The 22,074-nt window shown below is 44.1% G+C and overlaps 1 protein-coding gene across 4 annotated transcripts in view; it reads right to left on the reverse strand.

Moving 5' to 3' along the window:
• The window catches only part of KCNMB3 (potassium calcium-activated channel subfamily M regulatory beta subunit 3), a 43,846-nt gene extending 22,700 nt beyond the window's left edge, over positions 1-21,146 (reverse strand). For 2 of the 4 annotated variants that reach the window (XM_068279299.1, XM_068279298.1), the window contains exon 1: positions 4,771-5,055. In XM_068279299.1, coding sequence (XP_068135400.1) covers positions 4,771-4,877 — 107 coding nt within the window. In that variant the 5' untranslated portion in view covers positions 4,878-5,055. Of the gene's footprint in view, positions 1-4,770; positions 5,056-21,131 lie in introns of those variants that run through there. The other 2 variants (XM_068279301.1, XM_068279300.1) reach the window with 2 other exon arrangements.
• Positions 21,147-22,074: the final 928 nt, after the last annotated feature.

Consider the following 22,074-nt stretch of genomic DNA (forward strand, 5'->3'; position numbering starts at 1 on the left):
GGAGAAGCTAATTGTTTGCAAGTAGCAGGCCTCCTGAAAATGATAGGGGTACAGAGAGGGGGTTCACAAGATGCATTGCTGTTACAGAAAGAGGCAGCCGTAATCTTTGATTAACGCTTTGGGCAATTAGGGGTTTAATGATAGAAATTAAATTTCAACTTTTTGTAGATGATAATGTTTGTGGATTTTACCTTATTGTATTTGTATGTATTTCCCTGACCTAAAAGGTTGATGTGTAAAGCACTACCCTTGGAGGGTTTTCCCCCCCTCCCAGGTATATAGGTGAATGTGGATAGGAAGGGTTAGCCTGATTGTCCTGAGGAGTTGTGGTAACACATGAAACAGCTGTCATCACAGGTGGTTGTTTTTACACTGTTGTAACTTTTTACCGTGTTTTACCTCCTTGGCAGTTGTCATGAGTCAGGCTCGGGGTGGAAAAACAAGCCAGGAGTAGTAACCCCGAGCATGACTCGTAAAAACCACTGTCAGGACTGTGCAGAGCATAGCGTGTAGCAGGCATTTTCACTCACCTCCTGAGGGATCCAGATGCCGGCAGCCATTCTCCTTCCTGTCCTCCAAGTCTCTGCATCCCTTGGTTGAGATCGCCGTTTGTCGTCAAAATATGTCTTTTAAATTTTCTCCAAAAGCAATCACCTGGCAGTGTTTAAAACACAGCCGAATGCAAGCGATTATTTATTCTTCAATTAAAAATGACTGGATCCAGCAATTACAAATTGGTATTTATTGGTAGCTGTTGTACTTAATACATATTGCTACTGTACACCCTTAAATTGTAAGCCTTTGACAGCGTCCTCCCTTCCCTAGTGTATTCTACATGATCATGTGCTCCTTTCAAATGACCGCCTCGTTCTTGTATTATTGGGCCTACCTAACCAGTCCAAATCCCAGGCACGTGCGGGGGGGGGGGGGGCTCAGGGTGCCCAAGCAACCCCCCCTCTAAATTACTATAAAAAGGCCCCTTTGGCTGTACAAACTAAGCTCCGCCTCCGGCCACGATGAGCTCTGCCCCTTCCCACACCCTCAGGAAGCTCCTCCCCATCTGGGGCACTTTGGAGTAAAGAGGTACCATACAGGAATCCTAGTGTAACCATCCCCACAGCTGTGTGGGGGCAGGTAAGATAGTGTCTCTCTGACAGCAGTGACCTCTCCCCCCCCCCCCCAGCATTCTCAGTGACCTCTTTCTCAACCTAGCACCCACAGGGACCTCTCCCTCCACCTAGGACCCATACTGACTTCCCCTCCCCAGCATTAGCAGGCTTGTCGATATGACTAACTACCCGTACCTACCAACCCAATTGTTACACGTATTCACTATTAGTAGTATTTGTATTTGATCCTTTTAGAAACATGAATTAAAAGTTATATTTTACTGCTATTTTTCCTCCGAGAGGGTAATAATTGTGTATTCTTCCCAAATCAGGTGTGTTGTTAATCAAGGATGTAAATGGCATGAAAAATCGTCACTTTATTATCGCAAAAAAGAATAAAAATACAAATACAAAATTGGATGTCAGAAAGCTCAGTACAAAACCCACCCACCCACAAATAAAACCCAAATGTCCATGGAGCGAGGATCACTTATAATAAAGAACTACACAATGGGAAAAAGGCCAATTTAATAATCCAGCTGGAAAAGTCCGGGCACAAGCAATTGTATCACAGGGAAGATAAATGGCACATGACATAAAACTTTAACGAGCAAGTTCATTCAAAAAGGATTCTTGCAGTGTAATATGTGGTGTGAGTCCCACTCGCAGACTCACGCTGAGATGTCATTCAGGGTGCAACAGCAAAGCAAAGAGGAGGGTCGGCAGAAGCATATAGCATGAAGCGTAATAAGCTGAAGCTGCGTTATGTCACCACAGGCAGGGGCAAGTCCGCATGTATGTTTGATTACCTGCCTCATGGATTTTTCAGTCCAGCCAAGCTGCGTGCCAAAGTCCGGACCACTCCAAGCCTTTCCGTATCTTCCTCGCTTGCATGTAAGTATTCTGTGGCAGATGGCAACTGCTGTTCCAGCTAAAAGGACGCTGGTCCGTTAGGAGGGGATTGAGCTCTCAGCGAGGATACAAGATCTCATCTCGCGGGCACATCACCATCCACACCTGTGGCCAAGCGGATTCCCATAGGTAGCGTATCAGATCCTCAAGCTCCGCCCACGGACCGGTTTCGCGCATGCGTGCTTCCTCAGGGTGTGGCCAACCCATGTCAAACAGTTGTATTTATCCCCACAACCTTATAGCTCCGCCTTAGGGGCGGTTTAGACCTGTCAAGAAGTTAGCAAATGTCACGGAGTTTCAAAGAGTAGCAGAAAGGTTATTGGAAGGCTAGGCTCTTAATTTAATAATCTAAAAGAGGGTCAGCAGGCCAGCGCACATCAATAATTTCCATGCCTCAAAGAATAAACGGGCGCACAAGCCAAACACTGAATTTACCCCACGGCAGACAAACTCCCCTCCCATTTAGAAGTAGTACAGGGAACCAAAGTTCCCCTGCATAAACGTTCCTCTCTTACGCAGTGGAGACAAGACACATCCCAGCGTAAAAGGGGGAGTGTGGCTTACAGGCAAAACACAGACCTCTACAAAAAACACTGAAGCCCAAAGTCCGCATTGTGCCCAACCGGGGCCAAAGTGCGAAGCCTAAAAATCCAGCCACACTCCTTCCGCTTAAGAACCCTGTCAAAGTCTCCCCTGCGAGAGGAAATATTGAGTTTATAGATTCCCTTGACCTTTGAACCCACAAGATCGCCTCCATGTAATCTTTATAATGTTGCGCCAGGGGGGTTGTATATTCCTCATCCTTCGCATTGCGCATATGCTCACCTATCCTAGCTCGCAAGGGGCGCGTCGTCTTCCCTATGTAATGCATACCGCAAGCACAGGTGAGCATATAAACAACCCCCTCAGTGGCACAGTTTATGAAGGAATCAATCCTGTAGGTTCTCTGGCCAAGGGAATCACGAAAGGTTCCAGTTCGGTCTACGAAGGGGCACACCTGGCAGTGCCCACATCGATACATACCGTGGGGAGTAGCTTTTCCAAGCCATGTAATGGTTGTGCTCCGTTTAAACTCACTTTGAACCAACTGGTTCTTAAGTGACACAGCTCTCTTAGCGGCCAAATGAGGGTATTCGCCAACTAGGGCTTTTATGTCCTCTGAGGCCGTCAAGACTGGCCAGTGTCTTGTCAAAATTTCTTTAAGAGATTCCCAGTGGCTACCGTAGGGTGTGGGAATCCTAAGGACAGCTCCCTTTCTGGGTGCCTCGGAATTACAGTCCCCCCTCGTTCTACTATAAAGTAAATGTTCTCTATCTAAGGACCAAGCTCTTTTAAGGGCTCTTTTTTTCACAGCCAGCCAATGTGCTATTGTGTTGAGTGGCAGCATGTCACGTGAGAACAATTAAATGAAGCAGAGTAAATATTCGGGTATTGTGCAATCATTCCAAATCAGGAGGTGGGGAGGCATCCTCACAAGTTTGCCTCAGGCAGCAAAAAGTCTAGAACCGGCCCTGCTCAAAGCTTTAACAATACCAGCTTTGCTTAGGACTGGGCTGATAGTCTATAGACTGCTGAGTGGTGCTAATGAGGCCTTCTTGAGATTTGCTAACATGTTCTTGTGCCTCTGAGTCATTGAGGAGACATGAAGGGGCAGGTCAATGGCTTCATCAAGCTTTCCTTATGGCTTGGCTATAAACAACTCATGAAACATCAACTATAGCCCACAAAATATGATTCTGTGAAACAACACAAATCCTAATACTGTATATTTAATATTAACTACAGGGCCTGCGCTACCATAGAGGCAAAGGAGGCAATTGCTCCAGGGCCCCAGAGCCTGTAGGGGCCCCCAGTGGCACTGGCTACAAGAGGAAAAACAGTTTTCAAAAAGACCTTATAGTTTTTGAGAAAATTTCGAACGAAAAAAGTAGTGTGGGAATTTTTTTTTTTTAAATTATTCTGGGTCCCCCCTCCTGAAACTTTTTAACCCCTTGTCCCCCATGCAGACTGAGAAGGAGCTTGGAGGACAGCCAAAGAGATGTATCTATTGATAAACAGTTACACACTAACTAAATAGAATGTAACCATCTGAATGTCTGCACGGAACTTAAAACCTCTGTGTTTAACCCTTCCAATGCTGGTCTAGTAAAAAAAAAATGCTTTTTGCATATAATATGCTGTAAATAATGTTTTAGAGCAAAGTTGAAATGCAGGGTTATATTCCGCTTTAAAAAAAAAAGTTATTTTAAACAGAAGATTGAAAAATTATCTTCTAGGAGAAAAAGTGAATTGGATTGGGCCCAATGTGAATCGAAAAAAAGGCCATAGGGTCCGGTCAAATTAACTTTTTCTCCTATGTTGTCTCCTAAGTGATATTTCACATCTTATTAATATGCATTTTAAGCCACCAGCTAAGCAAAATTTTGAAAAGTACTTTCGCAGTGACTTTTTTTTTTGTACTTTTTCAATTCCGGACCGCTGAAAATGTATTTTAAACTGAAGATGAAAAATTAGAAAGAAGTGAAAGAAACTGAGAGTATCAAATCCCGAGGTTCCTGATCAATTAATCAGTAGCTGGTTAATTAAACAACAGTTGCAAGCTTTGATAGGCCAAGTGGCTGTCCCTCCTGTAGTCAGTGCAAATTTCCATGACATCTGTATTATACATAGTTTTCCATCTATTGCCAAACTTATTGTCGACCGCTATAAGCAAATTAAAAGTTAATCAGTATGAAGAAGCACCTCTCACCTTATGTACCGTCTGTGGCTGCTCTGTAGGTTAGTCTGGATAGGAAGGCTAAATGACTGCCTGTGTGCTACTGGCGACATCCACATTGCTTCTCGGAATACTACCATCAGCTCAGAGAATATAACACAGACAGATTGCTAAGTCCAAATCCTGGTCATCAGCTCCAAATGTCAACCACCAAGGATTTATCCAAGTGTTATATGTCATTAAACTGCCTAGATTAATATGCTTGAAAGGAAGGTAAGTGAGGAAAGTAGATCAGCTGCTTTAGCTCCACGAAAGAGTTTGCCTCTTGTGAAGGTAACAGGCCTCTAATTAATGCTTGTGTAGAGAAAAGCATATTCTATCACCTGGGTGCTTCTGCATCAGGCACTGACATGTTTCTATAGAAACCCCTATCCCACTGGGACGCCGTAGTGTCTCAAGAGCACAGTATGGACTGGAAGAGATGACTGTGGCTCCTTGTACAGCTGGCTTACATGCTGTGTCAGAGGAATCATGTCACATTACCTCTATGCTTCCGTTGTGCTGCTACACCAGAGTCTCTCAGCCTTTCCCAGCTCAGTGCACAAACCACAGCACAGCTGACAGCAGAATGAATAATGCTCATTATATTGATGATGACTGGTATATGACTGGCAAAATATTCAGATAATGATAGTCCCCATAACAGCATTCATGATTCAATTATAGTCTCTGTTATAGAAAGAGAAGTTAAAAATCTGGACTCAGGCAATTTTAATTGGACTGATACTATGGATGCACGCTTGTATATCAGATACCTTTGTAAATGGTTCCTGGACATGTTTGGTAAACTGGCCTTGTCAGCTGATCTCTATTTTACAGGTAGTGAATAAACCTCATTTATCATGAAGCTGATACAATATTAGCAAATTAGTGGCATGCCTGGGATGTGGGCACAATAGGATGCCACCATGTGATGCTATTGCGGTAAACATTGTTATCAAAGTGGTACTCGGCTCTTCAGAGCCACCTTCTCATTGACCATACTTAAAGCTACCAGATGTGTCACCTGTTAGAATGCCTCTCTCTGTCAACTAGCTTGTTTTACAGTCTGGATGTATATCTACAATGTACATCATTTCCAGAAGTTTTCCACATATGCTGCCTCACCTCATTCATAAATCAAATACACTATACTATAGCACAACTGAGAAAAAAACACAGCCTCAGTAACAACAGTTGCAGCCCACAATTGCATTTACATGTCTTCAGCAGAGTTCAACAGAGCTTTTGATTAGAAGAGTTCTCAGGTCTCTCCAGTGATTACAGTCTTATTCTGTCCACTGGTTGTTGCTTGGCAGTGGTTTGTGAACAGTTGTAGGTTCTAATAAAAGAACAAACTCTAATAACATTTATTGGCTAGTGGATTTCATCCTAAACTGAAAGCAGTATTATTTGATTTATTTGACCGCATTCAGACATGGTACCTGAAGTGATATGTGACATCATGCGATACATGTATGACTGGGACTCCACATGTGTATGTAGAGTCCCAGTCCTACTTAGAACTTGGCTGTGTTCAATTTTTTTCTCACTTTAAGGTTTAAAGAGGAACTACAGTGAAAATGGAATAATGAATAAAGTTATTTTTTAATTATTTACTCAGAGCTTATCCAAATAATGTAAAATCTTTCCTCACTCCGATTTACATTATGAATGTTATCACAGCTGGCATCATCTTTAGTCCTGTCATGTGATTTCTGCAGAATGTTTGTTTACTGATAACTCAGAAGACAGTAGAAAATATACCTGGTCTCCCAGAATACACTGAGAGGAGTTGCTACGAAGTTGGGCCTGGCAGATCTCTTGTCTTCCTTCAGTCTCTATTAGTGTTGATCAAACAGTGCTCGGCACTGTTTGTTATTCCCCGAACATTGGCGGGTTCAGGTCGAGCACAGCCGAGCACCGCTTGGTGCTCGGCCGCACTGTTCGGTCTCCTCCCCTCGCTTATTGGCGCCTTTGCAGGCAGCCAATAAGCTGCGACGATGCTTTTTCCACAGCTATGGTCACACAGCCTAGCTGGCTGTGACCATAGTTGTGATTGGCCGAGTGGGTCACGTGGTTCGGGTATATAAATACCTGCACGCGCGCTGGCTCTGCCATTCACATGGGGGTTTAGCTTGGGGTAGGTAGGAGACAGAGCTAGCGGTTATGTGCCAGCACTGCCAGCCAGGCCAGCCACAGTGCCCCAGCCTCACCACCACTGCCAGCAGCAGCCACAGTGCCCCAGCCTCACCACTGCCAGCAGCAGCCACAGAGCCCCTGCCTCACCACTGCCAGGCATTGGCAGCAGCCACAGTGCCCCTGCCTCACCACTGCCAGCAGGCACTGCCAGTCCACTGCCAGCAGCCACTGTGCCCATTGTTTTTGTTGCCAGGCCAGCCACAGTGCACCTGCCTCACCACTGCCGGCAGGCACTCCCAGCAGCCACCGTGCCCATCTTTTTTGTTGCCAGCCACAGTTCACCTGCCTCACCACTGCCAGCAGCCACTGTACCATCATATTTGGTCCCAGTTTCAATGCCAGCTGGGAACAGTTGTGCCCATAAAAAAACACAGTTTATTGAATTTTACTGTTGCTTATTGTTGAAAAAAACAGTACTTTCAGTGCAAGCACTGCTCTACAAACATGAGTCCCTGCTTTTATTCAGAGCCTAAGATCTATGTGTAAATGCCCCTCCCCCCCCCACACACACACACACACACACTTTTTCCAACCCATTTTGCAGAAGTTTCCCTCATTTTGCAAGTTTTTTCAGGCCTGCAAAGCAGGCATGCTCAGGTCCCCATTGACTTCTATTAGGCTCGGTGTTCGGCCGAATATCCCGAACATCCGGACCATGTTCGGCCGAGCCGACCCGAGCCCGAATATCTGGATGTTCGATCAGCACTAGTCTCTATACCCCAATCTAATACCAAGCCCTTCACCTATACGCCAAGCCCCTGGGTGAACAGGAGGCCAGTATACCTACCCGACTACGGTTACCCCACAGGACTTCAGTGTGCAAGGTATAGAGACTGATGCTGGGAAGATGAGTACTACCAGAGCTCACGAGGCAAAACAAGGAGGCTGTAGTAGTGCAGGATGCGCTAGTGGAGGAGACTACACAGATCACAGCTATGATGATACAGCAAGGTAGTGAGCAGGCAGCTGTCAGCTCTACAGGAGCTACAGACTAGAGAGCAAGATTGTTCAGAGCACCGCAGCTCTGAGCTTCCGATAACCGCCACAATAAACGAGAAACAATAGTTGCTCAGTGAGACCGCAGCCCTGAGCATCTGATATCCACAACACTGAGTAACAAAGACAGACAACAGACAGACAGACGGAATGCTTGCCAGCTAACAAGACACAATGCTTGCTCAATGACACCGCAGCACTGAGCATCTGATGTCCACCGCACTGAGTAACAAAGACAGACAACAGACAGACAGACGGAATGCTTGCCAGCTAACAAGACACATTGGTTGCTCAGTGCGACCGCAGCTCTGAGCTTCCGATAACCGCCATAATAAACGAGACACAATAGTTGCTCAGTGCGACCGCAGTACTGAGCATCTGATGTCCACCACACTGAATAGACAAGAACAGACAGACAGGAAGGAATGTTTGCCAATCCAATCGCTGCCCCAGCGATAGCAAACTTCCACACAAGCACAAACAAGACAGAACAGGAAGGAGCGTAACTAATAGCAAGCGCAGCTATAGTCACGTCCACAGGATCATAACTAGTAGAATCACTAGCTAATCACTACACAGTGAAAGCTACATCCGGACTAACAGGTCTGGAAGGACTTTGCAGTTTGCCCACGCAGGTACAGAAACTGTCCACAAGGGAGCAAGACAAAGCAATACAAGGCAAGGCAAGGTAATACACGATTAAAACATGGGACCCAGCCGACAGCTGCAGAGAGCTGAACGCTATGACAGGGCACGGTATCAGAGAAGGATGAGGCTTTTCTATGAACATCACCTAATAAAAGCAGGCATGCAAATTCCAACACAGTTGAATGGTAATCACTCAATACAATACATATTGGTGTGTTTTAAAGCTTGGGCCCACATCACATAGGAAATCGGTATGGACAAACTCAATCTAACTTAAAAATTCATTTTCAAAATTATAATCAAATTTGGGAAATTAGTAGTAAAACTACACAAGACATATGGGATAACATTTTAACCATGATACTTAGTGGAATAGATTTTAGGGTTAAGGGCTATGTCTTGTGTATTTTTTTTAGTAACAAACTGAATCAAAAGCAATAAAAATTTTGTATATTTTGTACCAAAACCAAGACTTGTAAAATGAAAACAAAGTGACAGAATATAAAAGAAAATAACTATATTTTCACCTTATGAATTTGGCTTTATAAATATGTATGCCATGAGGGTATATTACTGTTACTTTTGCAAATAAGGTTTTGTAATCATTGATAGCGTACAATGAGAACGCAAAATAACATAATCTCAATGCTGTATTAACCAGGGTGAATAAGCAAATACAATGATTGGGTTTAACTTATAGTTAGCACTGTTTATTGTAAAGCTTAGAGATGGCCCGAACCTCCGATTTTCGGTTCGCGAACCTACCGCAAAAGTTCGGTTCGCGAACTTTTGCGAACCACAATAGACTTCAATGGAGAGGTGAACTTTGAAAACTAGAAACATTTATGCTGGCCACAAAAGTGATGGAAAAGATGTTTCAAGGGGTCTAACACCTGGAGGGGAGCATGGCGGAGTGGGATACATGCCAAAAGTCCCGGGAAAAATCCGAATTGAGGCGCAAAGTGGCGTTTTAATGGCAAAAATCACATTGAATGCTAAATTGCAGGCCTAAAGTGCTTTAAAACATCTTGCATGTGTATACATCACTCAGGGAGTGTAATTAGAGTACTGCTATGCCGTTTTTGTTTTCCTATATAAATTCCTGAAACTTTACCTCCATACGGATGTCCACTGGATCTTCACGACGTCTGATGTTCTCTGGACGTTATCTGTGACCTGAGCCATTTCACAACCTTATAATGTGGGTTGTTGGGAGCTGGTAAGCCTTTTCTAGTTTTGATGTTTGGCGGATACCTACCTCTGAGCATTTGATATATTGTGGTGAAGAATTTACCATTCCCTACATACAATGACTTTCTAAACCTGCGCTGACCTTTGATGTATAGAGTACTGCTTCACACTGACACACCAAACTCACTGTGTAACGCACCGCAAACAACTGTTTGCGTAGTGACGGCCATTCTGGACTGGTGTGCACCATAGCCAGAGTGCAGGCTTTGGTGGTTTTCAAGCCCATGTGGTCGCCGGGCTGTGGTAGCTCAATGATAGAACAACAGTGACTATCCAGTTGATGAAATTTGGTCTGTCCACAATGAAGCAACGACCTTATTATCTTTGGTGTGCCACCCCCCGAGACACTCATATAGCCGGCGGTCATTGCTTCATTGTGATACGCAAGCCCCTTCACCGCGGAAAAGGTAATGATCACGAAGGGGAATAGGCACATATACATGCCTTTTGTTATGTTCTTGCAGCTGCACTGCAGCCAGAAAAATTAGGCAGGCATGTACACGCACCAGAAAATGTATTATAGTGGCCGCTGCTAGCAGCGGCCTTAAACATTCAGGAATCCGCCTGGAGTCCTGGACCATGTTGGTGGTGGCGGAGAAGGCAGTCAATTGGCCTGCGGGCAGATATGCTGTGTGGGGAGCGATTTATTCTTGGGGCAGGCAGAGATGCTGTGTGTGGGGACTGACTTAGTCTTCGGGCAGGCCTGAGCATACTTTGCAGAAAAGGCATCCGTGGTCAGATGGACCCTTGACCCAAAGCTGTGTGCCAGAGATGTCACCACTTGCCTTTCAACATCACGGTACAGTTTAGGTATCGCCTTTTTTCAGAAAATATTGTGACCTGGTATCTTCCACAGCGGTGTGTGGCTTTGCTTTTGTGTGCTGCTTTTCCTCAGGTGGTCATCCCATTGCAGTTTGTGCTTTGTAATCACGTGCCTTCGTAAGGTAGTTGTCCCTACGCGGGTCTTGGTCTTTCCACGGCTCAATTTTCGGTGGCAGAGAGTACAGATGACATTGCTCTCATCTGAGGCAGACACACAAACAAATTTCCACACCACTGACGCTGAGCCCTGGGGTGATGGCACTTTGGTGGTGGCGGCTGACTGAATGTGGTGTGCCAGAATCAGAGCAGGAGGAGGAAGATATGTCACGATTCCGTGCGGAAGCTGAGAAAGATGAGGTGTTCTGTGTTAAATAGTCAACTACGTCCTGACAATATTGAGGGTTGATGGCACGTGTCTTCTTCTGAACACTGTACTTTGGTCGAGGGCCGCACGACACCACGACAGCGCGACCTCGAACAGACCTGCCAGGTAGCCTGCCTCTGCCTTTTGTTTTGTCCATACCACGGAGTGGTATATCACACTGCATGCACTCACGTAGGTAGGTGGGTGCACTGAACACAACAGGTAGGTATATGCAGTGATGAGGTGGGTGCACTGAACACATCAGGTAGGTATATGCAGTAATGGGTATTACAATGTGCACCTGTCACACACAGACAGGTAGCGGACAGGCACAGTGACACTGCATGCGCTCAGCTCACGTAGGTAAATGGGTGCACTGTGTACAACAGGTAGGTAGGTATATGCAGTAATGGGTATTACAATGTGCACCTGTCACACACAGACAGGTAGCGAACAGGCACAGTGACACTGCGTGCGCTCAGCTCATGTAGGTAGATGGGTGCACTGTGAACAACAGGTAGGTAGGTATATGCAGTACTGGGTATTACAATGTGCACCTGTCACACACACAGGTAGTCACTGAAAGTGCTGGGCCTGGCAGTGGCACACACACAGTATGAATTATCAAGGCTGTCTATGCAACACAAGTGTCAGTGGGACACACAGAAAAAAAAATAGATCACAAGAACAAGATTAGCTCTCAAAAGAGCTGTTGTGGGGTGCTATTTTAGCAATAAGAATCAGCAAGGAGCAAGCTAACAAGCCTACAAGAGCTTAACTAATCTTTCCCTATGAGAGTCTGCAGCAGCAGCAGCTGTCCCTTGTCTATTTACTGCAGGCACACGAGTGAGTAAAATGGCCAGCGATGCCTGCCTTTTATAAGGGGGGAGTGGCTCCAGGAGGGAGTGTAGCCTGATTGGCTACAATGTGCATGCTGACTGTGATGTAGAGGGTCAAAGTTGACCCTAATGGTGCATTATGGGGGTCAACTGAACTTCCGCAAAAGTTTGCGGTTCTCCGCGATCGCGAACCCCTGGAAGTTCGCCGGGAACCATTCGCCGACGAACCGTTCGGACCATCTCTAGTAAAGCTATAATGGATTTAAATGGAAAAATAGTGTGTTTTTTCCATTTTTCCCTTAATTTCCCTTTAAAATGCATAGAAAATAGTAATTACTAAACAAAAATATCACTCACTAAAAGCCTAATTTATCCTGAAAAAAACAATACATAGATCATTTAGTTGTGATAAGTAGTAATTAAGTTATTGGCAAATGAATGGGAGGAACACTGATATGTGAAAATTGCTCTCATCCTGAAGTGGTTAATGTAGGAAGCATGAACCTAAGTTCTGTACTTCATTATTTATTATGTGTTCGCAAATACTGTGATATTATATACGTTTGCATATTTAAGACATCGAGTGAGAAAGCTCTAGTTTTACATTCCCCAAGCCCTTCAAGGTAAGGGTGTGCATTTCCCTATACACACTTAACAACTTCGCATCCAGACCTTGTTTTCCCCTTATTGACCAGAGCAGTTTTGACACTTTAGCGGTGTCCCTTTTTAATCAACCATAACTTTATCCTTACTCATGACACCTAACTGATCTAGGTATCGTTTTTTTCAGGACAAACTAGACTTTCATTGGCGGGTATTTTATCCCTAGACCAAAAAAGTTTTCTATGCATTTTAATGGGAAAAAGAGGGGGAAATCAAAAAAATGAATTTTTTCTCCGTTTTTATCAATTCCAGTTTAAAAATAAAAAGTACCACAGGAGATAAAAACATGTCACTAGTATTATGTCTCCCAGTATTGAAAGCAAAATGTGTCCCAAGTATCAGACCCCTCCTTATAGCCGGATGTGTCCCCAATATCAGTCCCCCCAGTATAGCCCAATGTGTCCTCTGTGTTTGGCACCTCCCAGCATAGATAGATAGATGTATCCCCAGGATTGCTGCCCCTCATGTGTCCATATGTGTCCCCAGGAATAGTGGTTCCCCATTATAGCCAGATCTGACCCAGTATAAAATTATACATTTGAAATAAAAATATGTGGCCCCTCATACTTTATCCCCCCCCCAGCTGCACATTTTACCCCCCACCCCCCACCAGGGGTCCACACATCCCCAAAAGACCCAGCCAGATGCCCCCCCCCCCCCCCCCAGGCAGCCCCCCTCGGTGGCCAGATCGCTATAAAAAATTATAAGAAAGCAGCCTGACTCACCTTATCTCGTTCCAGCGATCAGCCTGCAGCCCAAGCCTCCGATCGCCGCTCTGCACGCAGCCCTGTAATGCCGGTTACCGGGTCCCGGCTTGATGACGTCATCAAGCCGGGACCCGGCTATTCAGCATCACAGGGCTGTGTGCAGAGCGGGGATCGGAGGCTCGGGCTGCAGGCGGATCGCTGGAACAGGAAAAGGTGAGTCAGACTGCTTTCTTATCATTTTTTTTTTAGCAGATCCGACCACGGAGGGGGAGAGATGAATGATCACGCTGTTTGCTACAGCAGTGATCAATCATTTTCCCTTTCACCAATTAGTATTGCAGCTGTTAGTGCCGGGAGGTGCGCTCTGAAGCGCACCTGTTCCTGCACAACAGGGCTGCAAGCAGGTCAGTATATCTACGTCGCTGTAGCTTGGAGAGAGCCACAGCTGACGTAGATATACTGTAGCAAAGGACAAAGTGGTTAAAGGACAGCTGACCTGAGAGGGATATGGAGGCTGACATATTTATTTCTTTTTAAACAATACAGATACCTAGTTTCCTTCTGATCTTCCAGTGTCAGACTGACTCACCTGAAACAAGCATGCTGCAAATGCAGCCAAACGTAAGTCAAACACCTGATCTGCATGCTTGTTCAGGGTCTATGGCTAAAAGTATAAAAGGCAGGGGATCAGCAGAACAGCCATGCACTCTGCATTGTTTATACTGTAAGGAAATACATATGGCAGCCTCCATATCAATCTCAGGTCAGTTGTCCTTTAATATTGTTATCCGTCACAGTTGGGCCTGATGAAGCTGCATGTGATAGTTGGAAGCCTTTTTATAATACAAGCTCATGTTCAGTTTAGGTGTTGAAATAATAACACGTTAAAAGCAGCACAAGAGTCCCAAGCACATGACAACATTCAACTAAATTAGCTCTATTTACATTTTTGGATAGAGTGGAAAAAGAAAATGTAGTTGTCAGTACTGTCTGTATCCCCTCTGGAGAGACTTCATCTTACTTCCTGTTCTCATTGCTTCTGCAGAGAGAGTAAAGTGCAATGGAAATTTCCCTAATTAACTCAGAATACAGATAGGATGTCACTCCTCTCTCACTCTATCTAAAATAAAAAAAATAAGAAGAAGAAGAAGAAATAAGAAGAAGAGACAATTGGCTGGAGTAATATTTGTATGTCATTAGAATTTGATTATCACTGGCGTGTCTGTGGTATGCAGGAAATTGTACAAAATACTGTATCTGCAGCAACCACAGGTGACCTCCTATCTCTGTCAGCTACAGATCAGCCCTTCCTGCAGTCACTAGTCAGTTACACTCAGTCTGTGCAGTCTCCCAGCCTCTGTCAGCAGCATGGCTCCAGACTCCCCAGTAGAACAGAAGAAAGTGGGGAAGAAATTACAGGGGCCCCTACACAAATTGGGAGACATTACTGCAGGATGTTTTAGAAAATTGAGAAATACTGTGGTTGGCAGTAAGACTCCAATATAATATAAGGGCTCCAGTAAAAAATCTGAAGGCAAATACACCATCCTCCTCCTCCTTGACCTTTCAGCAGCTTTTGGCACAGTGGATCATCCCCTACTCCTCCAGTCCGTGGGCATTCATGACCTCACCCTGGCCTGGCTCTCATCCTATCTCTCCAACGGCGCTGGCCACGCTTGTGGCGCTCCTGGATAGTGCTATTGCAGCATGAACTAATTCCCGCGGGGCGACCGTGTTGCGGCATTGGTTTTTGACCCTGCATAAGTTGGCATGCGAAAGCGAATGCATATTTGCATGAGCATTGCCTCATGAATAGCCAATTAGGCCAAATTTGCTTAGCCAGATATGTAAGGTGTTCACTTGGTGTTTAATGCACACATTCAATTCTTTGTGTAGTGGTTCATTTTGTATCCCCCCTTTGGAGGCGGGTGGTGGATGGCTCATTCCAGGTGGTGTGAGCCCTGGAGTGGGCTGTCTGCGCCTGTCCTCCCCCCCACCCCCCCTTGGAGTGATGTGTGTGAGCCAGCCCTGAGCTCCAAAGCTCGGTGCGACCCATGCTTCATTCCTTTCCTTTTCAAATGTGTTGCACCCAAGCTATGCTCAGTATCAGAACACAATGGACGTTAAGGTAAGTGCCTGTTTTTAAATATTGGGAGGTGGGTGCGGGCGGCTCTCCCCGGCGCTGGCCACGCTTGGGGGGGGGGCACCTGTGCCACCCAGCCTCCCCCTCCGGGGTGCTGCTGTGGTTCCCAGGCACTGAGAACGCCTGGTACCCCGCGGTCCCCCGGGTGTATGGGGGCATTGGGAAGCCTCCACGTGGCTCTCCTAGATAGTGCTATTGCAGCATGAACTAATTCCCGCAGGGCGACCGCGTTGCGGCTTTGGTTTTTGACCCTGCATAAGTTGGCATGCGAAAGCGAATGCATATTTGCATGAGCATTGCCTCATGAATAGCCAATTAGGCCAAATTTGCTTAGCCAGGTGTTCACTTGGTGTTTAATGCACACATTCAATTCTTTGTGTAGTGGCTATCTCTCCAACCGCTCCTTCACAACCTCCTTCAATGAGTCCTCATCCATGCCCAACCACCTCTTGTCCTTGCTCAGCTCAGTCCTTGGCTCCCTATGGTCCCCCCTATACACTTCCTCCATTGGCAAGGTTATCTCCTCCATGGGTTTTAACTATCATCTGTATGCAGATAACACCCAGATTTACCTCCACACCCTCGACCTATACACCAATACCATGGACAAGGTCTCCTGCCTATCAGCCATCTCCTCCTGGATGTCCATTAGGTTCCTGAAACTAAACCTGGACAACACAGAATTTATGATCTTCTCACCCTAGCCATCCCTGACCCTCGCAGATGTGAATGTCACTGTTAACCACACTACCATTCACCCTACCATTCGCCCTACCTCTCAGGCCCGCTGTCTGGGTGTCACCCTGGACTCCGCACTCTACTTACAATACAATAATACAATACAATAACATTTCTATAGCACTTTTCTCACATAGGACTCAAAGCGCTTAGGCTCTCTCAGATTCAGTAATTAGTAGGATGAAGTATTCACACAACAAAAGTTATATTTCTGCAAATGCCAAATTGAACAGGTGGGTTTTCAGTCTGGATTTAAACACGTCCAGGGATGGAGCTGTCCTGATCTGTTGAGGTAAGGAGTTCCAAAACGTAGGGGCAGCATGACAGAAGGCTCTGGGACCAAACGTTTCCAGGTGGACTCTGGGTATGACTAGATTATTAGAACCTGTTGATCTGAGAACGCGGGGATTGCTACGTAGCTGCAACATATCTTTCATGTATCCAGGGCCCAGATTATTCAGGGATTTAAATGTCAGTAGGCCGATCTTGAATAGGACCCTCCATTCTATAGGTAGCCAGTGAAGGGAGTGCAGGACTGGCGTTATGTGGCAGTGATGGGGTTGGTTGGTTAGCAGTCTGGCAGCAGTATTCTGTATCAGCTGTAGACGGTACAAGGCCTTTTTTGGAAGACCAGTGTAGAGAGCATTGCAGTAGTCCAGTCGGGATGTGATGAAGGCGTGGACTAAGGTTGGCAGATCTTCTGGGGGGATGAGGTGCTTCACCCCCCCCCCCATCCAAAACCTCACAAAGTCCTGCAACTTCTACCTCCGTAACACCTGAAAGATCTGCCCTTTCCTGACCTCTGTCACCATCAAACTCCTCATCCATGCCGTCGTAATTTCCCACCTTGACTACTGCAATGCCCTTCTGTCTGGTCTCCCTATGACCAGAATTGCCCCACTGCAGTCTATCATGAATACGGCAGCCATAATTATCCACTCCTCCCATCGTTACACTATGGCGGCTTCCCTCTGTGAATCCCTCCACTGGCTTCCCAAGATCAAACAAGCAGAGTCCGCTAATGTAAATCAGGAACCCAAAAAGAGGAACAGACAGAGCAATGTATCCAGGTATAGGGAACCAGAGTAATCAGAAACAAGTCCACAATAAGCAAGCAACTGCCAGCAAGCAGAGAGGGGTTTAAACAGGATGAGAGACTGACTTAACAGGGAGCAACCATGCTTGGGTTCACCACCACAGGTTTTTGGCATTTAAAAACCAGAGCAAATTTCACATTTCACTCTCACCATTCATTCACCAAAAACTGTATTGCTACTCATTACAGCTAAATGATCTATACATTGTATTTTTTCACCACAGATTAGGCTTTCTTTGAGTGGTACTTATGTTAAGAATTATTTATTTTTTATATGCATTTTAAAGCAAATAATAAGAAAAAAATGGAAAATAATTTTTACTAAGTTTTTAGCTATTATGGTTTTAAAATAAAATGTGGTACTATAAATACAACCCACACATTGTATTTGTCCATTTATCCCATTTATTACACTCTTAACTTGAGGACCCACCCTTTACCCTTTACACTTAAGGACCAGCGCTGTTTTAGCTGATCTGTGCTGGGTGGGCTCTACAGCCCCCAGCACAGATCAGGGTGCAGGCAGAGCGACCAGATCGCCCCCCTTTTTTCCCCACTAGGGGGATGATGTGCTGGGGGGGTCTGATCGCGCCTGCCTGGGTGTTGCGGGGGGGGGCACCTCAAAGCCCCCCTCCGCGGCAAAATTCCCCCCCTCCCTCCCTTCCTCGGAGATCCGAGGCTGCACAGGAACGGATCTGTCGAGTGCAGCCTCTAACAGGCTCCTGCCTGTCATGTGACAGCGATCTCCGGCCGCTGATTGGCCGGGGATCGCTGATCTGGTACAACGCTGCTACTGTTAGCAGCGTTGTACGGATGTAAACAAAGCGGAGTATTTCCGCTTGTGTTTACATTTAGCCTGCGAGCCGCGATCGGCGGCCCGCAGGCTATTCACGGAGCCCCCCGCCGTGAATTGACAGGAAGCAGCCGCTCGCGCGAGCGGCTGCTTCCTGATTAATTAGCTTGCAGCCGGCGACGCAGAACTGCGTCGCTGGTCCTGCAGCTGCCACTTTGCCGACGCGCGGTATGAGTGCGCGGTCGGCAAGTGGTTAAATTGTGTCTCTAGTACATTGTATGGCAAATTTGGAAATAAAGGTGTATGTTTCTTCATACTATATCAATAATAACAAGCCCTTATTTGCAAAAATAACAGTATTATGCCCTCATAACATATACATTAAAAGCTGAGTCCCTAAAGTAACTATGTTTTTGTAAAGTGTTTTATTTTGATAACTATGGTGAGCGGGGAAGAAGGGGTTAAAAACTTATGGGGGATTTTTTTTTTTAATGTATTTTACTTTATGGCCACTATATGTCCCCACACTATCCTATATACTGAACAGTACACAGGAAGTAATGCATTACAGTGTGTTTACTTTCATGTTGTGAATGATATTTGGTTCATTATAGGCACTTTGATCACCTTTGGAAGCACATGTTCCCATTCACCCATCAGTACTCTGCCTGGGGGGTCGTGCGCATGTGTGTATCTGTGTATGTGTATCTATGACCCTGGTTGGTAAGTGAAGTCTATAGGGGCGTAGATACACATACCAGTGGGGCGGAAGGGGTTAATGAGGGCACTTTAGATCCAGCAAGTCCAGGAACAAGATTATTGGAAGTAGATATGTCAGTAGAGGCTGTGGCTCACTCACAGCACACACTTGATGTAAATATACAAGTCCAAGCCCACAGGATTTTATAACACTGGCAGTTTTCAATGAACTGAATCTAATTATTAGTTAACTGTAATCAGATGTGTGTGGTCCTATGTACTGACCTTCTTCATTATATTAAATGCAGTAATAAACACCACACTACTAGGAACATCAGACATGGGGGTATATTCACTAAATATCTATAAAATGTATGTGCAGTTTGTCTATCTGCAGTTTGTCTGCTTTCTGCTTTCATGGAAGCAGACATATTGTTAACATCCTGTGTTTACAAATTAGTTCTCTGTCATGCCAGTCATGACACAGCTGATGGCTCAAATTACAACTTGTGCTTAGTCACAGATGAGGTACATTTCTATATGTTTTCCTTCTGTACTGTGAAAGAGTTCATGTCCACTTTAAGGAGTAAAGTTGTCCAACACTCATAGTATTTATTGGAAATAGAAATAAGGAAATATCCCTTGCTTAATAAAACAACTTTATAATTAGATGCATATATACATAACCCTCTGTTCACACGTGAGTATCAAATTTAACAGATGCACGGCTACATTTAGTAAGTCATTGTTGTAGCATGTAATTACCTTCTAAGAGTAATAGTAACACTTCTGCTAGTCATTTGATGTGACTGTACATTTTCAGTCAAATACCAGACATGCTGGTGACAAACTATGAGACAAATACAGTAAAGATATACAAGGATAATATCAAAAGATAATGTTTTAATGTACTAATGCAATATATCCTAAAGAAAATATAGACTGGTTAGTGTGGGTTACAGCCATTTGTACATAGCTCCTTCGAGTTGTATCTAAGTTAAAATAATACTTGCAATGAATAGGACATGGCACAATGAAAATATGATTAGTAGGGGAATAAATACTGTAGTATCACTTGTAAACAAGCAAGCATGCTGAAATGTATTTAACTGATCGTTCAACAAGTTAAAACATTTTTATTTTATAAGAAAATAGAAGTCACTATAGTTAGTGGTGTTTATGAAAAATGAGTATTTCTTGGAACTTTTGCTGTAATGGTATGTCTTGAAAAGCCAGATTAATATAAAATCATATCTTTAGAAGATTAATATTTAATGATAATACCACTGCTTCCTCTTCTATGACTAAATAAGATAACATTTAATAAATGAATCCTACCTACTCCCCCGTTGTAGGCGATAGAAATCATTCTAGTGAAGCCTAGATAAGTTTTGTTTAAGAATTTACAGCTAATATAGATTACATTTGTTTTTATTGCTGTTTACAGCATATAACCCCTTTTAAAGTGAGATGTTATCTGTTCGGATTCTGAGTTCACTCTAATAGTGGCCATACACACAATCTAATACATGATCAATATTAACAATTCATTTATTGATCAAATTGGCAGAAACACAATAAAACGTATTTCGTGATTTAACACGATATTAACATTTCTTTTAATTCACCAGCCAACCTTTTTTTAATCATCATAATTATTAGAAGATGATATACCGTATATATAATATAGTGGAATTGACTGGTGCTATTTATACAATTTTTGCAGATTGAATCTATTAATAGATTGTTTAGAATTAATGTTTATGTTGCTGGTTCCATATAGGGGAACCATTACAATCAGATGTTCTAAATAAAAAGCAGCAGTAACAGCCCAAGCTAAAAAAAAGTAGTTTTTGGAGTAATACTGGTTGTAAAACCCCAAATTCAACTACTGCTTAAATAGAACCATGAAACTAGCTTTCCTCACATTTTTCTTTTTACTGATACGCAAACATGGCTACATTTTCACACAGATACCATTAGGTATAACAGCCATACATTATAAACATATTCCAGTTTTTCAACTATGACCCTTTGGTTCCTTTAAAGGTTCATGCTTAGAGATCTTCCATGAAATGAGATACAATACTGGTGTAATCACCCACAGAAACTAAAGACAATCCTGAAAACATGACCTTTTGAGGGTGTTTGAGGGCTGAAGATGAAAAACACTGTACTCTATTAGAATGTCAGTCAATTAAGGTGCTGTGAAATTCTTTGCAACTGGGACTGTGCCAGTTTGTGCCATCAAATTCTAGCCAGTCATCAAATCAAAATCTGTTCCTCTGTGATTTCTGTAGTCATGCCATCGGAAGTTGTAATCAAAGTCACCAGCACACACACACACACACACACACAGATACACAAAGTGATTGGGAAAATTAAATACTTTACCCGAAAATAGAAACAAAGAGCCATCAGGTTGTTTCTGATCCTGCGTGGGTGTCTTTTTTCTTGTCATCCTTCATACACCCTTGATTGATCTTTGCTTAAAATCCCCTGAAAGAATATTAGACCTGAAGCTTTTGTATCTGTGAACAGGTTGCCTTGCCAGGGATTTTTCTTTTCTATTTTTTTTTTCACATCAGCCCGAATGACCACTGAATAATTGATGACTATTTTGTTGTCTCTGGCTGAACAGGCTAAACTTGTACATAATCTTTTTGTGTTGAATAGTAAGGAAGCTTTAGCTACTCAGTAGCTCATGCATTTATTAATAGGTGGCATCTGGTTTTGCTTTTCTAAGAGGCTGCTAAAACTGTGAAATGCAACAACAAAACCAGGAATGTGTCTGTGGAATAATCGCGTACAATTTCAGTGGCATTACCTAATTTGCCTTTCAGCTAATCCAATTTTCTGTTAATTTATTGGCTCCAGTGTGCATTGTTAACCTTGCAGCAGAATTGATTTTGCTGTAATGCTGGGAATACACAATTCGTTTTTAGGTGATAAGATGGTTTGATAGATCATTTCCAACATGTCTGATCTCCCTTTCGATTCTGTCGACGCTCGATTTCTGATAAAAGTGAATGGAAAAAGATAAGAAAAACGAGCAGAAGATAAAGAATCGACTGCAGAATCGAGCGGCAAAAACGATCGAGAGGAGAAACGCACGGCAGAAACTAACTGTGTATTCCCAGCATTACACACATGCCCACCGGTGCTGGTCAGTAGGACAGCAAGGATTGCATTAGGGATGCAAGGGATGCGTATCATCTCTGAAAATAGTAGCACCTATTCAGAAGTTGTGTTCTTGGAAGTAAAGAAAATATATAAGATAGACAAACACCTCACAACCTGATCTTGGTGGAAGTAACAAAAAACTGGCTAGGAAAAC

This window comes from Hyperolius riggenbachi, chromosome 4 (assembly GCF_040937935.1).
Source record: "Hyperolius riggenbachi isolate aHypRig1 chromosome 4, aHypRig1.pri, whole genome shotgun sequence".
NCBI lineage: Eukaryota > Metazoa > Chordata > Amphibia > Anura > Hyperoliidae > Hyperolius > Hyperolius riggenbachi.